The following is a 17,733-nucleotide window of genomic DNA, read 5'->3' as shown; positions in this document are numbered from 1 at the left end:
ACAAAAAACAAAACAAAAACAGCTCACCTTGACTGAAGAATTTTCAAAAATAACATAGCTGCTAAAATTTGATCATCTAAATTACCTCAAGCTACTAACAATATACCTTGCTCAATTATGGTGGCAGTCTATCAGTGCCCCCCTGATTTGAACCAGCAATTATGTGCTTCTGTGGACTGAGGAATGTTTTGACTGCCAAGGACTGTCAGCACAAGATAGCTCACCCTCAATGGCAGTACTTTCCAGTCCCCTTTTTCATTTAGGAAATTCAGTTATCACAGTGAGATAACGTAACCACCATTGAACAAAGAATAGACAGACATCATTGTTCATGAAGCCTTGTGCTCCTGTTTCCACCTGTTCCTGCAACACATCCATCGCACATTTACGTAACTGCCACACTTATGTAAGCATCCTTCACCCCATCCTCCGCCACAATGCTCAATCTTACCTTCTGCATTGTTCTTAATCCTGGATTCGGGGGGCAGCCAAGAAGGTCCTCGGTGTGGGTTGGTGCAGTTGACAGACACACAGACAGTCTGAGCCACAGGTATAGAAAAAGGTGATTATGCTCCAAAGCGGTGAGGGGGCACAAGTGTCAAAGAGTCCAGTTGCCAAGCAAATGTTCGAATCCCTCAGAGCCGTGAAGGAGGGACGGTGGGAGTATTCTTGGATACGGTATAAGCGGAAACTGTGTGGTTCGGGGGAGTCCGGTGGGAAAGGATAAAACGATCCCAGCTGAGTCACCTCCACGATTCCATTGGCCTGGAATGTTCTGGAAAACAACAAGAGAGCCAAGATTACCATGTCAGTCACGTCATCGACTACAGCGCCGACGGGTTTTCAAAGAAAGGAAAAGAGAGGAGAGATCCACAATTTTGAAATGATTGAGGTGTCCCTGAGATGTGTCTGATTCTGATTTGAATGTGATTGCCTTCATTTTCATGAGATGTTAAGCAGACGCGCGCATCTTCACTACCGCGAGTGTGCTGCTTTGGCATGAGTGAGGGTGCAATTCAATTACAAAAGAAGACATGCCCCATTCACAATGCAATACAGGCTTAGACGGTCCAACAGCTGGAGTATATTTTTTAGCTTGAATAAGTGGCAGCATCACAAAACCCCTTTTTTACAAAGCGTATGAATGGAGTAGAATAGAGACAAGACGCCATTACTCTTCAGAGCGATGGCTGCTTCGTGAGGAGTGGCGGAGGGGAGTCATCAAATTTTAAAATCGCTCCAGTCGCGATGGATCTTCTTGTCTTCCCCGGGCTGAGGCGCTTGCGTGTCTGGGAGAGAGAGCGAGAGAAGGAACGTGAAAATCGAGCGATCAAACGAGCAGTACGCTTAACCGACGGGCCCGACGGGGAGTCCGGTTCGAGGACGCCGCCCGCGCTCAACGGGGGGAGGGTTATCGTCCCTGTCCCCCGGACACGAACGGGGCACTTTTAACGCATTTCGCTGTGTCTGGGTGACCAGAATGAATGCGCACTCTGTTGCGGGAGGCAGCTGGGGAGGTATTTAATTTTCCCCACCTCTATCGATTGAAAGATAAGCGCGTTGTAGCGCAGGAGAAAACAACTCCGCCAATGACCAGGAAAGAAATTCCAAGGTTCCTTTCTACAGTGTTGAGCCCACACCAAACTTCAATTTCATTCAATACTAGGCCTAATTTGATCCAGTGACCACTTCCTTAGGCAATGCAGTGAGCGCCAGTTTTGAGACATGTTTGTGGAACACTAGGTAACCGTTACTTACCTCTTAGGCAAGGGGTTCATATTAACTTGTTAAGGTATAGCTATTTGACCTTTCAAAGCATAAGAGGAGTGTGATTTTTTATGATAGTTAAGGCTACCGGTTTGTCTCCCCTTGTTTTCTGTATGGTACTTCAGTCCTCCACCAGCTAGGGGTTGTGATAATTTCTTTGTCAAGCCACTTTTCAAACAAGTATCCCATATGCACCAGCTCAATAATTTACATTGATAGAGTAAATCAAGTCTGGGTCACATGTGACTAATAGACATAATGGGTATTTGTCCTTAGAATAATTTAAATCATGGAACCATTTTTGTTTCTTTAAGAAGGAGAGCAGGGCAGTCCACCATTCTTTATTTATTTATTTGCTTTATTTTTATTTTTTTTTATTTTTTTACAAAAAGCTGAGAGGGTAACAAAGAAGAAAGAGAGCACAGCTGAGAAAGTGCCATTGCGGGTGATAGACCCCCCCCCCCCCCCATTCTCTGGACATCACAGACACCCTACCTGACCCTGCTGGGTTTGAACTGAAGAGCTTTGCTTTGGATCAAAGCACTAGGACATAGAGTTTCTGCTGGCCTTCAGTGTGTTTCAGTACCAGTGATTTACTTAAATCATTGGTTGGCAGCATAATCCACACACCTTGTTCTCAAGACCGTAATTATCAGCTGACTGAAAGGAAACCACAAATACCTGCAGACACCACGGCCCTCCAGAATTTGAGTTTGAGACTTCTGCTCAAGACTGATTACCTTTATAGGACAGCTTTTTAAGATATTGAATTAAACTGCACATGGATAATAGACAGGTAGGTGGGAGAGGTACTGGATAAAACAATGGTGTCAAAAGTGTTTTATTTTAGACTTACATATTCTGTTCTCCCACCGAAAATTCACATTTACATGTTATTCGCCAAGACTGAACACGAATATGAATCAGGTGCACTCACCACCAACTGCTTCTCCACTCTTTGTGTCTTTGGCGGACAGCGACGGCCGTCTTTTTAGCTCTATGCAAGTCCTGGACTGGCGCCTCTGTGTGGGCGACCGAACGTCCTCCGTGGTCATCTCCGTGATCTGCACCTTCTCGCAGTCCACCACCAAGGTCATGGTGTTGGGTTCCTTTACGGTGCTGGTGGGGGCAGCGCCTCCACTCACGCCCACGCCCACCCCGGAGCACGTCAGGACCTGCTCCTCCTGGCTCTCCGCCCCCTTGGAGGCGGACCTGGTGACCTGCCCCGTCTGCCCGCCGTTGGTCTGGGACCGGACGTTGGCGATGGTGACCTTCCCGCTCTCCCCGCCCTGGTGGCTGTAGACCTTGTAGCGGATCATGAGGATGATGATGAAGACCAGCACAGACGCCACGATGATGCCGCCGATGATGATGATCATGGTGCCGCCCAGGAACTGGCTGTGGAGCGACTGGCACTGGCTGTACTCCGTCTCAGTGGTGAACTGGACGCAGCCCACCTGCCGGGTGGCGGTGAGCGACGTGATCCCATCGTCGTAGACCGCCAGCACGCACAGGTCGTACTCCCGGCCCGAAACCAGATCCTTCACCAGGAAGTCCTGGCTGGTGGACGGGATCATCCTGCGAACGAGAAAAAAGCAAGAAAAATGTCATTGGGGCAGCATGATGGTGCTGTGGGTAGCACTGTCGCCTCACAGCAAGAAGGTTCTGGGTTCAACTCCAGCCTGGGCCTTTCTGTGTGGAGCTTGCATATTTTCCCCGTGTCCGTGTGGGTTTTCTCCGATTTCCTCCCACATGCAGGTTGGTTAATTGGAGACTCTAAATTGCCCATATGTATGAGTGTGCCCTGCGATAGATTGGCGACCTGTTCAGGGTGTATTCCTGCCTCTCGCCCAATGCACACTGGGATAGGCTCCAGCACCCCCCACAACCCTGCTCAGGATAAGCGGGTATAGATGATGGATGAATAACACCCTAATCACCAGAAGAGGCTAGTCTCTCTAGGCCAGAATTCCCCAGCAATGACACTGACAAAGCTCAACACAGGTTCCCTGTGTTAAAAAACAAAGAGCCAGGTGACCACGCGCTACCAGCTGTTGTCAGTGAGACAAATACAGACAGCATCTCCTGTTTGGAATGAGCTCTTCTGTAGCATTGCGTGGCCTGCACTCATAATTGGAAAAAGGGGCATGTATCAAAGAAGCCCATTCATTTCAGCTTCGGTGCTGTTTGCATGGCTGCTACTGCATGGCTGCCAGGGTCGCATGCTTGCCAGTCGCAACTGGAGGAAGGAGGAAGGGTAAAACTACAGGCAAATGTTTGGGAGAATTAAAAAAAAAAATGTAGACTGACAGACATGCATATACACACATGCATGAAAACAGACACTCTAGCTGAAAGAAACACATCTGGATGCAAGCAAAAGAACACTAGGGCAAGTTAATTAGACCACGGCCCTCAGTTCGGAGCTCTGATATCACAGGAGAAAATGAAGCCCAACATTTTGGCGAAGATTCAAAGCTGCTGAAGGCCACAGAATTAAGACATTGCCCTTTGTTTTCTCAGCTGTAATGAAGCCTTCACACTATTTCCCTAGCTTCTGCAAAGCTGTGCCAACATTGTGAGTTCCAGAATATCCGCAGTTCCCTAAACAGCAGTACGTTTCATGCTATGCTTTATGGTATGTTCAGCGTTGATGACTGTAGCCATGTTGTTCTGTTGTTGCAGTCATGGTTTTGTTCGTCCATAATTAAATAGAACATTCTGTGCCTTAGTCCCACACACATCTGTGAAGGAGCTGACCCACAATGACTCACTGGTGGGAAGGTAAGTACATTTGGAATTTGCTTTTAAATTCTGAACTTTCAAGTCTTAAAGGAAATGCATTCAAGAAATAGGACCATAAACCAAAACAACAGCAAAAAACCCCCCAAAAAAACGACCTCTTGACCACTTCCACTCCCCCTGATGAATAGCAGACTCCGCGCTAGATGTTAAGTGGATGCTCAACGCTCAATAGTCCATGGAACATTCTTTCCTGCCGTGGCAACCGATGGTGTCGGTGAACAACAGCATCTGCACCGCAGCCGGAAGATCGAAGCCGCAATCCTACCAGGACTTGTTTGTTAAACTGCACGTCTAATGATGCAGCGGGGGCGTTCGATTCAACAACTGTTACTGTTTTTTTTTTTTTTCCAGTTTACTTTGTGAATGCTCTAAATTTAGGTTATGGCAAAATACCCTGGATTATGTGTCTTGAGTATCTAAAAACTGCAGTGTTATTTAAATGCCATTTTGATTAAATCAACGTAACGTCGGCAGTTTTCTTGTGTATATGGTATCTCTAGCTAACAAGACTTTATTTACAATTTTAATATTCATAAATAAAGTCAGCAATAGGCAGATTATGTGGGAGTAAAATGAGGGTGTGTTTATTCAGACAAAAAAGAAAACATAATTGAATTTCCCTTTTAAGTTGGTATAAAACTAACAAAGAATATTGAAGAAAAATACTAAATGCCTCCATTTAGTTTACTTAATGGCAGTATTACACACAGTTGGACTCCTTGCATGAAAAGAAAATGGAAGTTTATAAAGTACAGACATATAATTGGAAGTTCAGGGGTTGTAAAATTCAGATAACTTAAATGAACCAAATCGATGTTTGTGTATTCATATTAGACGCAATAGCTGCACCATGGCCGCATAGATAAATTGACCGCTTAAGAAGTGTTGCCGAAACGCTGGTTTCGCTGCGAGCGGCGGGCTGACTCCAGGCTGTTCAACGGCAAGCGTTAGCCGAACAGCGAAGGTACTCACCGGCCTGGTGGAGAGGAGGAGACAGCATATGATTTACAGCACACCAATCTGTTCATGTTCTTCCATGGAACATCAAGGACCACGATGGAAATAAGTCCAGGACTTTTTCATGTTATCCTTGACAATTTCTTCACATGCAAGTCTTTTGATACGTGTTTTAATTTTGTAAAATTAATTAAACTAAACTAAACATATTGATTCAGGCTCACATTATTTGCGGTGACTGCTCAGTTGAAAACTAGAGTCTCAACATCAGTCAGACGACTAGTAACACAACAAAATGGATGTTAAAATAACAGCCCAATAAATCTGATCAAATTATAAATGCTGATTTAGGTAACTGATACATTCCTTCTCAACAGGAGCTCAATCATTCCGCTGTCTTTGCATAAGCCAAATCGTTAATGCAATTATTTTACATTGAGAAATGCACAGGTCTTTTGTTACGAGGATACAGCTGGGAATGCGGTGATTGCTTGTTGTTTATATGAATTAACGGCACTCAAATTAGGCTTTCATCGGTTCTGTTCTAGATTAGTGAAGCTTTTTAGAACACCCAGATGATTTGGCATATCCCTGTGATGAAAGTCTTAAATAATCCTCTAGAGCAAAGAAAACTTTCTTCGCCGGTGACGCATCGCATTAGTCAAATTACCAAGTGGCTCCTGTGTTGCATGTTCTAGCTAAAATATTAGCGTGGTCTATAAATTCTGGTTTAGTAATTACACACATCTACTCCATTGTGGGATGATGTGTAAATGGCCTGGAAAGTCAAGTTTTTGAGCCAAAAACACTGTAAATTAAAATTTTACCCGCTAGACACTGAACTCCAAACAGCAAGTACACTGTGTCTCCTAAGTCATATAGAGCCTGGTGCATGCAGAGCCTGTTTCCTTGACACTGTACTTTGGTAAGATTATTATTTTTAAATTCTATACCTTCACTGAAGGTAGAAGGGCAAGGTCTCAGCCTGTAAAACTGAACTGATAACATAACCTCTGCTCCACCATCTTTGTTTCATTTTCACAGGCAGTGAGAAGACATCAAGCATCATTACGATTTATAATCCTCCATGGGATTACTTCAAGCACGACACAGCTTTTCTTGACATAAGCAATTGAGTGCTGTGATGCAAGGTACTGAAAATTAAAGACTGACTATTGGCAGTTCATATCTCCACTGCGAATGTTGTGAAACATGAGCTGGGGGGTGGGGGGTGGGGGGGGGTGGGTGAGAATGCCTGCATCTTTAACATATTTAACTGTCCTAATCTTATTTTTCACAGCATCAGAAGAAACACTGAGTACTTTCTCATTTCATCTGTTACGTGATGTCGCCGTGCTGTGAAAAATCATCTTTGTTATAATTGGTCCCAGAAGACTGCTTAGCTGATTCCTCTCTCCATGTAGGAGAACCGAGGAAAAAATTAGGGAACAGGAGCGTAAAAGACTGCCTCCACTAAAACTCGCTCATTCGACATGAGTTCACACCTCCCCGTATCATGAGTTTGGATGGAGGGCTTCACTTTATGACCTTAATCAAGCGTAGGAGTTTAACTGGAGCAGATATAAAGGTGTTTAAAAAAAATATAACAATTGACAGAGTGCTAAATCACTTGATAATAAATCCTTAATCTCATTCAAACACTGACAGATGGTAGTGTCTTGGGCTACTATAAAGCTTCAAGCCTCTTTGATGTTCATTCATTTGACTCAACATGGCCTGTGTATTCCTATGAACCTGAGATGTTATGAGAGTGTCTGTTGACATGTGTTGAACCTGACAGAAAAAATGTGTGCTTCCTTCTTAGTCTTTTGTTTTATTCTCTGTTTTTCTTTAGTTTTTAAAAAAACATTTCATGTAGATAGGCTTGCATCTTTTAGGTGATAATTAACAAGATGTGAGTGAATTGGGATCGTGTGTTGCTGCTGACTTTACTGCGGGAGGAAAGTTTATACAGTTTGGGCGTGATGTCATATCGGGGACAGGCAATCGTGAGGAACGTCGGAAGGGTTGTAGGAAGAAGAACAAGCGAGCGAACAAGCAAAGGGGCGGACAGCGCTTTTGCCTATTGTTAACTCAACCCCAGTTATGGCCATTTCACCCCTGAAAACCTGAACGATCCGACAGTTGCCGACAATGAGGGCTGGTCGCCGTACAAGTCCTGCTCTGCCTGTACTAGCCGAGGTACAACGGACAAAGGTAATATTCAGGTTCATATTCAAAGCATTTCTCAGTGAAATATCAACAACCACCGGTCAGGTACATTTAAATGTGAATCACAAGTCCCTTAGACATAACAGGTTCAGGACAAAGAGACTCCCCTTGTTTCTCCTGACTGGAACAGAAAGTATCCACGCTCACACATTTATCACAGTGCCACAGCAAAATGGCAGACACCTTCATTTGCAGAGCTGTGAAACAGTCTTTTGCTTGCACTGCTCTCCATGGCTTTCCCTCCCCACTTTTGTTCTATTCTGCAGCAGCCAGTCATGTTTGTAGGGTCCTCGTTTAATTTCAGGAACGAGCGCACGTCCTCCCATGTGTCCGATTCCTGCCTCGGCAGCTTTTCCCTCTCTTCGTCCTGCGTTGTCATGGACACCCACCGGGCGTCTGGCACAGGCAGACCGCAAGCACTGGATCGACCAGCGGAATCGCGATAAAACGAGAACGGGCCCCAAAACTGCAGTCCTCCCGCCCCGGGGGGCACACGACAGCCAGTAAAGCGCAATCATACCAGCCCATTGGGCATTTCAGACCTCAATTCTGCTATAACAGCACAAGCCACCCAAAGGTTTATTCATCTCAGTTTTATAAAGAATTCATCATAGTCGCATGTGAAGCATTTACACAGCTTGCAGTGTAAAATGCGGCCTGGGATATTAAGCGGAACGTAAAAAAAACGAAATTGCCAAGGTGGGATGACATGGAGTAAAAATGTGCCGGGCTACTGAAGAGCTCCCCATGGCAGTCCCCTGAAATGAAATGACCCGTAATCGAATGCAGCTGTAATTGTGCTAAAGTAAAGTGAATTATTCACTCTGGCAAATTAGGCAAGGAGCCGAAGCCCAACAAATTGCTGGAGTTTATTTGTGTGAAACAGCGCAGACTGCGGCCGTGCGCCAAACACATCTGAACTGACCGTGCCATGGTTATCTCAGAATATAATGAATATTCTAATACGAAAATTTAAATTTTACCCACTATACACTGTGTCTCCTAACTCGCATATAGCCTGGAGCATGCAGAGCCTGTTTGCTTGACACCGTAATTTGGTAAGATTATTTCTTTAAATTCTATACCTTCGCTGAGGGTAGAAGGGCAACGTCTCAGCCAGTAAAACTGAACTGGTTATATAACCTCCGCTCCACAATCTTTGTTTCATTTTCACAGGCAGTGAGAAGACATCAAGCATCATTACGATTTATAATCTTCCATGGGATTACTTCAAGCACGACGCAGCTTTTCTTGACAGAAGCAATCGAGTATTTTCTATGTTGTACTGCAAGGTACTGAAAATTAAAGACTGACTACAATATTGGCAGTTCATATGCCTATATGAATGCTGAGATGAGAGAATGCTTGTATCTTTGACATATTTAACTGTCCTAATCTTATTTTTCACTGTATCAGATGAACCACAGAGTACTTTCTCATTTCATCTGTTACGTGAAGATGCCACATATGACCTGACCGTGCTGTGGTTATCTCAGAATATTACGAATATGCACAGGTGCGTACGGACAAACGGCACATGGCAACCATTTCATAAATCAACAAATAACACATCTGTCCAGGTGAGCTTAAACTGATTTAGCATTAAAAAAAGCCAACATGCCATGAACATGAGACACGTGAAATGATTGGCTGAATCAAGCATGTATTCATATATGTGCCTTTTTGTGGTCTGGGAAAAAGGCTTCCCTTGATTGTAATTGACTTGAGCCAATTTTCTCTCCTTGCATTTCCTCTCAGAAATCGGAATGTCTAATCATATTTTATAATCCTCTTTTCGTAGCTGGAACCACTTACGTGCTTTCAACAGGCCTCTGTCCCCTGAGGGGCATGTGGTCCGGAAGCTCGTTAGCATTAGATGACGGGCTACGTTTGTGCAGCTGGTGTGGGCAGCTCCTGGGTGAAGAGACAGAGACCTCTCCTGTCCTGGGCAGTGCCAGGCTAACGGGCATTTTAGCCAGAACATGCAACACCAGGAGCCACTCGGTAATTTGACTAATGCGATGTGTCACCTGCTCAGAAAGTTTTCTTTGCTATGGAGGATTATTTAAGATGTTCATCACAGGGATACGCCACAATCATCTGGCTGTTCTAAAAAGCTTCACTAATCGAGAACAGAAACGACGAAAGCCTAATTTGAGTGCCGTTAATTCATATAAACAACGAGCAATCACCGCATTCCCAGCTGTATCCTCGTAACAATCCAGAGAGCAGGGTTCACAAAAGAAACAGCTGCACACTCAAAGATTATCTATGTCATAATTTGGCATCAAATACTTTGGCAGACTTTGGCTAGGATTTATAACATTTAACTGACAACATAATTCATTGTGAATAATCTCATTTCTGACCAAAGATGAGCATTAAGGCATTTTGGCCTGTTGCCATAAATGACTCCTGATAACACCAGTGGGTTTCCATAGACCACTGCACAAGTAAATACATTCGCCAAGATTAATTCACCTCTTTCTCCAAATACTTCTTGAGTCTTATTTTTCAACAAGAAACATAAAATCAATTTCATGCTCCAAATACATAAGCACACTGAAATTTATTGTGATGTGAGTTGCTCATACATTTTCAGAGAACAGGCATAAATATTCTTTCAACCATAATATCCAACTTAGCAAAGCCAAATTTCCACACGAAAAATTTCTAAATTTGATATTTGAGGTTTGTCAGTGTTTGCAGGCTATAAATCAAACTATTTTATCAGTAGCCCAACTACTTACCTTGTGGTCATCGTCATACATATCAATGAACCTTGCTCATGCTGTGAATGTAAAAGTTGTTTCAAGAATTGCGTCCATATACAGTAGTTCCGAGACCTGAGTTAGCATATGTACCAGTTACCGAATCTGAAGAAGCAATAAAAGTGTGATTAGTTTCATTGGTTGGGGAACACTGGTCTTCAGCTCGGTGAGTTATTGTACCCCTTGTTCGGCATAACCGTGGATCGAAATTCTCGGCAGACCTCCTGTTTACATCAGCACTCTCTTCAATACATTGAATATCTTCTCCCCTTGCCTCAATTTTCCCTACTGTTTACCTACAATTAAACAATATTTTACATTGTGCTTTTTACACACCTACTTCCTAGTACACGTGGGAATCAAAAGGACTCCTCTACCACTGGATATAAGTCTGTTTTTCTTACTGCACTAGCTCACTAGCACAAGCCCACCCATTCACATCTACCACGCCCCCTAGTGGTGGGCTACCAGCATCCACCTCCATATTAGTGATGACATAATGGCTGGAGCTGCCATTCACTGACTTGTTTGAACCAAAAGATATTTGTGCACTGCTGCAAACCACCATGGTCTGCATTTAATCAACATTCATCCTTATGTAATGCAAGCATTACACTTTGTCTTCAAATACTCAGTTTGGCAATTTTCAAGTTACTACTGAGCGCTGAACTGTGTTTGTGAGCAATAATTTTAAAAAAGAATAATAATGAAAATTGTTGATTGTGAATCTGACAAATTATTGTGGCACTGAAGGCAAATGTTTGCTCTATCTAATTTTTCGTTCACAAAATCTCCATCACCAAGTCCATATCATTCAGTCAAAGGTGAATAGTTTTTTAAGGTAGACTTTCAACATGTATGTTCAGTAGATATCATCAGTTACTAACTGTGTGAATTAATGTTTTTTTCATGTAATGTGTTTGCTAAATATATAGCGAGCTTGGCACATTAAACATGACAGTGCGAGTTTAATTACTGTCATACAGTCCCATCTGATGAAAGGGATGCAACCATTTGAATACCCAAAAATAGACCACTAGCAGCCATTTTGTTGCCAAATTATGTGCATACCCTGTACAATTAAGAGAGGAATAGCAGTAAAACATCAAAACTTAAAGGCTTGTTTTGCTAATTGTTTGGAAAACAAAACAGACACAGACCTGCCAACCTGCACGCATTTTGTGTACCAACCACGCAATTCTTGGTCAAAATACGCAGGTACAAAATGCCAGCTGAAACTACGCAAAAAAAAAAAATATATATTATTGTAATTTAATTACGGAAAACAACCAATTAATACAAAACAATACCGTACATTTATTCTGTATTTAAACTACATCCCTCGGATTGAACCAGATGCTATGACCTTGTGCTTGTGGTTCTGTAACCCCTCCCCGACCCACTCAACATCCACTGATACACAGCGGTACTTTATTATCCACCAAGGCGTAATGCTGCATTGCTGAGGTAAAATGGGAAGTGGGGAGTAATAATCAAGCAGAAAAATGTGACCATAGTGTTAACATATAAAACGGTAAAACATGTTCGGTAACTTTACGAGATGATGCATTTCAAGGGGTATATCGTAATGAGATAAATTTGTGTATATAGTTAGCCGTAGTAGTAGCTCGCATGTGATTTAGCCTCGTTACGAGACGTGTGAATAACGGATGGAGTAATTTAGCTGCAGTTACTCAAACGCTATGGAGACTCCCTGTTCAAACTTTGAATCGCGCACGCTCTGTTGGAGCAAAGTGACCATTGCAAAAGTGTTTGACTATAGACTGCTAACGTAGCAAATAATTCCTATTATTGCAGCCAATCACCTGACCAGCCTTGCAGTTAGAAAATAATCATGACGTCAGATGACGAGGATACTAACAAGGAGAGAGAGAGAGCAGCAGACCTACTAAAAAGAAGCGAGTCCATGCCCCCCAGAAGTTCCTCGCAAAATATCAGGAGCAATGGCCGTGCCTCCGCCCCTCAAAACTTCCGCACCATGCATTTTGCACATTGTGCAATTATGATTTTGACATTAGCCACCAAGGAGCTTCAGGTAATAATTTGGCTCTAGTTACAAAAGCCTACATTCCTAGATAATTTTTCTATTGAATACTATTTTTTTCATTAGGCCTATATGATGTGTGCCTATATAAGCTGATTCAATCATTTAATTATTAAATAAAAATGGAAATCATGAACAGAAACTTGGTTTTATTCATAATTGACAGTGTTTTACATTACAACATAAGTTTCTGTAAATACTTGAAAATGAAAACATATGTTACAATATACAAAATAAATTATTTCCATTTTTATTAAATAAGTGAATGCAATTCACTTATGGTTATCAGTTTGTATAAGCACACATATCATATAATGAAATATTAATCATGAAAAAATTGTTTTAAGCAGGTGTACTTAAACTTTTGACTTGAAAGTTTATCATAATATAGCCCAGTGCAGTGCAAGTGATATTTTGGAATCAGGTCAAATTATACAATTTTGCCTGATCACTTTAACAGTCAAAACTAGAATTATGAAGAAAGGCTTGTGTGTGCGTGTGTGCGTGCAAAGCGAAGTGGTACATGCCAAAGCATGTGAACTAAGCGTTACACTGACTATTGTGGTACTCAAAATATTTTCCTAAGGTTGGCAGGTCTGCAGACACATCTGAACATATTCAGCAAGAGCTGAAGTCCAACAAATTGCTAGTTTGTTCATTCTGATCCATAAAAACACATTTATTCGTCTTTTTTGATTCAGCTCGGAATTGAATGATTTATGCTGGAGAAACTGAAGAGGATTTAGCTGTGTACTGATTTGCAAAGGTCATTGAAGCATCAATATCCACCAAGATATGCTTTTTCCACAAGTCTGCCATTATTTGATAAATATTTACAGTTGTGTTACTTGCAATGGGAAAACTACATTGTGATATCCATTTCATAAATCAGCATGGTCATAAGTATGGCCAGAGTAAGGTGAAAAAAAGACAAAACATGGATATCCAGCCAGATGTAGCTCAAATCGCCCAATCAGCCAACGGGCCATGAACATGAGATGCATTATTGGCTGAATCATGCATTCATATGAGTCTTTGGTGGTCAGGGAAAAGGCTTTGTTTGATGGTAACTGACTGAATTATCAGTCCCTATACATACACACACACACAAGCACACACACACACACACACACTTTTTTAGCCTACAGAGGAAAAGATTTGATTAGATTCACCAATTCCTCACCGACTGCACTGAAGTCCGTTTGAAAATAACTTGCTGTATCCAAGCATAAGGTTTTCCGAGAATAAATATTATAGATATAATCCCTGGTTATGGGCGCAGGTCTCTTTATTAATTGTGGCTGCCAGTCCCGCCTTGCCTCTGACTTTCACAGTCCTCTGAAGGATAGCTGGGAAAGCACATTCTTTCTGCTGGACGTGATGCTGGCCAGACAGCAAGTTAAGCCATGTGTGTCCCTGAAGCAATTAAAGGCCACGTTGCTAAGAGAAGGGGTAGAGACTCCTGGTGTTCTGACCAAGTTCAAAATCTTGGCCCAGGCCTGGTGAATAAATTAAACGATTCCCCGGATCGCCAGAACAGCCATGGGGACTGTAAGCAGTCATCCAGTCTGTTTAGAGTGTGACCAAAGTACATTCTAGTGCTGCCCTTTTAAATAAAATAGTTTTTTTTTTTTTCGAATTTGTTAATGTGTGTAATGATGCCACTGTTTGCAGCCTTTGATTAATTCATCAGCTTAGCAATCGACTGGAAAAATAATTTCCCACATCACTGAAACTTCCAAATCTGCAACAGCCTCGAGTGCTTTGACGACAGGGATTCCTGCGCAAGATTTAGTGCGCGGCCTGCAAATGAAGGGTCCTCTTATTTTATTTTGAATTATATTCATTGTAAATATCACCCCTTGAATTATTTGATCAAATTATTTATTAAGTGATTTTACGTGCATCGCATAACCTATTCCACTAATAATAGACAATAGCCGCACTCTGTCCCCAGCCCATTTGACATTATGACTCATAAGTACAGAATTAAATTTTATTTTTTTTTTTTCAGGCAGGCATATTACCGGGAACCTTTGAGGTGCCCTTTAATATGCCTTGATCCCTTTCACCCAATCTTTCCACAGATATCAGCGCATGCTGGCGGTGCGGACGGTAATTAGGCAGATTTCCCCTGGCTCCTAGCCTTTGATGGAGTCTGATTTTTAAAAAGTCTCCCCTCGGCATTGTTCTCTGAACTAGCGGTCTGCCATTCGTGTTTCCTACAGTAAAAAAATTCAGACATACACTGCAATGAAAAACAACACGGAGTACATTGCAAAAATACCAATTACGTCTCGTCCCCCGGTTCCTCATCTACAAACCCAGTGGATGACAGCCACCATTACTGGCGCCTGCTACCTCTGCTCTCGAGGGTAGGGTTACCCCCCTGCGCTCGGACATAGGGGACGCAGCTTACTGATTTAGCCCGGTCGAAATTCTGCCGGATTCAAAGAACCGAAACGCAGGGCAACTGAATCCAGCTTTCCCTTTTCCTGGGAACGGAGCGGAGGCCAGAACAGGCGCGGGTTTGTGGACGGGGATTATTTATTCACCCAATTATCTGGGCTGCGGGCTCTCCAGTACCTGACTCGGCTGCTAAGGAGGCTCCGCAAACAAGTGTCCTTGGAAGGTAACAAAGTTTCCCGCCGAGAGTACAGGTGTGTGCGTGGCTCCATAATGCTTAGGGACCGCTTTTTATCCAGGTCGCTCTGAGTGACCTTCCCGAGAAGCAGAGGTGAAGTGAAACCGGTTAGTGCCCTTGTCCATGGTGGTTTCCATGTTGTGCGTGTGATTCATGAGCCACACCATCCTGTGTAGCCAGTGTCATGCTTTCGCATTGAAACAACCCCTGCGTTTTGTGCATCTTAACACGACCTTGAGATTGATTAATGTGATGATTACTCAGATACGTTGAGTAGTGAATCACGCTACCCTTTGTGTTCAGGAAGAGAGTCCTGCCACATGTTAGGTCGGGACCTGCTATGTCCTGACAAACGCGATCTCCTCGCACACGTTTCAAACTCCAGTACAGTGCATGTCTCTACAGGTAACTGTACAGTTTTGAGGCAAAGCAGAACCAGCATTGGCTGTCCCTCGTGAGGCTCTGGTCAGCTCTTTTGCATGCTGGAATAATGCAGGCCTGTTCCTGCAATGACGCGTCTCCTGATTGGATGGACACAGCTCGGAGGGAATCATTGTTACTCCTTTATTCGGAGGACGGCCGAAGCGTCCCTGGGGCTAACCGAGGTAGCCGAGGAGCGGATGGGCAGGGCTAGGGGCCCGGGCTTCGCCACGTCGCGGGACGGGGGATGGGTTTCGTGGAAGGAGCATACGATTGGCATGGGGTAGGGAAGGACAGGGCAAGACCCGCCTCATGTCAGCGGTTTTGAAGCCTTCTGCTCTTTGCCTCAACCAACTTTTTTTCCCTTATAGGTCAGGACAGGACAGAATAGGCTGGCTCCCTCTCGACTGTCTCCTCTGAAGCTAATTGGACGTGCGCCACATCGGGGATACGGCGGCAATGCGGAATCACAGGCCCCATAAGCGGCTTAGTCCCTCTGATCTCCGAGCGGGGAGCGGGTCACATGGGGTACTCCGGACTGAAATCCCCCCCGTGTGAGCCTTCCCTTGTGCCCTTGAGGAAGGATTTCCACGTCACTCAAAGGAAATAGCCCCACGGCACTGCGTACAGGCCAGAGAAAAAAAGGTACAAGGTGAAAGAACTAAGAAACCCATAGTGTCACCCGTTGCCAGTCGTCTGCTTTAAGACAAAGAAATGCACTGTCTAGATTTCACGATGCCTTAAAAACGTGGATATTTTTCCCTGGTTGCTCAGCATGTGTTATGAAAGCCTGTTCTCTCTAGCCAGCAGAGGAGCTAATCAATTTCCACTGAGGCTCTGCTTCATAACATTCTCTACTGCCAACAGTTTCCTCCCACTGAGTCTCATTCACCCTCGACCTTCTCCCACAATTCCTTTCTTCACCTTCACCATGCGGAACATTATTCCATTGTTTAGCAGGACCTCTTATCCACGTGGGTTTGATAATGTATTTTTATATTTATTTTTTCCGGAGGTTTTTATTTTTATTTTTTACTCGAGGCTGTGTGGCAGCTAGCTTTCAAATCTACAACCTGTTTCTCTGGTTGACAAGTCATCTGCTCCTGGTAGCATATCCCTGCGTCAAACTCTATGTGATTAGTGTTTTACCACCACCCATAATGCCCAACATAATGACATCACAGATGCCCGCCAGCTACTTTGAACTGTGCTATAAACCATATCCTCCACCACTTCTTGAACATGTCTGATGATCCCAATTTCACTTTGTCTCTGTGTCTTTGCCTCTTCCTGTTAGACACCCAATCTATAAGCCCTCGTTCTGCCCAGGGAAGATGGGAAAATGCACCCAGCATCCCAAACAGTTTCTGATAATCACACTTTCTGACTGAAGACAGGTCAGTTAGGCCCCAGAATTTGTATTTATTTATTTATTTTTTGCCAAAGAAGAGAAGAGACCCAGAAAAAAAACTGAGTGTTTTTGCCAAAACTTCCATGTGGTTTCGGTCTCCCAATTCTCAAACGTCAATTATTCCACCGTCTGTCATAGCAGACAGACAGATGGAGGTCTGACGATGCTGTAGCACGTGTGCACACCAGAACATGTGCAAAATGTGGGCTTCTCAGTTCATCTGCGTTTACAGCTTCAGTAAATTCCAGCCAGGGCAGCTGAGTGTCACACTGCCTTATCAACTGTGTTAAATGGATTACTTTTAAATCAGAGTACCCATAGTCCTACACTGAACTCATGCAGGCACTGATCTAACACTGATAATCTTACTACGTACAAAGCATGACAAATTTCAGGAGAGGGCTTGTGTCTGGAGAGACAGCCATTACCAAAGAAAAATAATGATTGCGATCATGGCAGAGATGCCCTTTCTCCCTATTAGCCCTGCACATGTAACCGTCGGTATTACTGGAACGCGACAAAACTGCCACCGCAAATCAAAATAAAAAAAGAAGTTTGCCACTGCTTGCATGAAAGGAGAAGAAAGGATGGCATCTCGGAGGAATAAAGGATTTTTAGCAACCTCCTGCTAGCACAGACTGGGGATCGCGGATTGTTAGCG

The 17,733-nt window shown here is 43.5% G+C and overlaps 1 protein-coding gene across 2 annotated transcripts in view; it reads right to left on the bottom strand.

Moving 5' to 3' along the window:
* Nucleotides 1-17,733, bottom strand: part of zgc:172282 (leucine-rich repeat and fibronectin type III domain-containing protein 1-like protein) — a 119,297-nt gene that overhangs the window by 12,417 nt on the left and 89,147 nt on the right. The window contains exons 4-6 of one of the 2 annotated variants that reach the window (XM_064301891.1): nt 2,705-3,345; nt 1,176-1,289; nt 452-775 (exon numbers count right to left, since the gene is read on the bottom strand). In XM_064301891.1, the coding sequence (XP_064157961.1) occupies nt 1,222-1,289; nt 2,705-3,345 (709 nt within the window). In that variant the 3' untranslated portion in view covers nt 452-775; nt 1,176-1,221. The remainder of the gene's footprint in view (nt 1-451; nt 776-1,175; nt 1,290-2,704; nt 3,346-17,733) is intronic. The other variant, XM_064301892.1, reaches the window with a different exon arrangement.

Source organism: Anguilla rostrata, chromosome 12 (assembly GCF_018555375.3).
Source record: "Anguilla rostrata isolate EN2019 chromosome 12, ASM1855537v3, whole genome shotgun sequence".
In the NCBI taxonomy this organism is placed as follows: Eukaryota; Metazoa; Chordata; class Actinopteri; order Anguilliformes; family Anguillidae; genus Anguilla; species Anguilla rostrata.
Note: the sequence above shows the minus strand (reverse complement) of the source record. Positions and strands in the feature narration are given on the sequence as shown.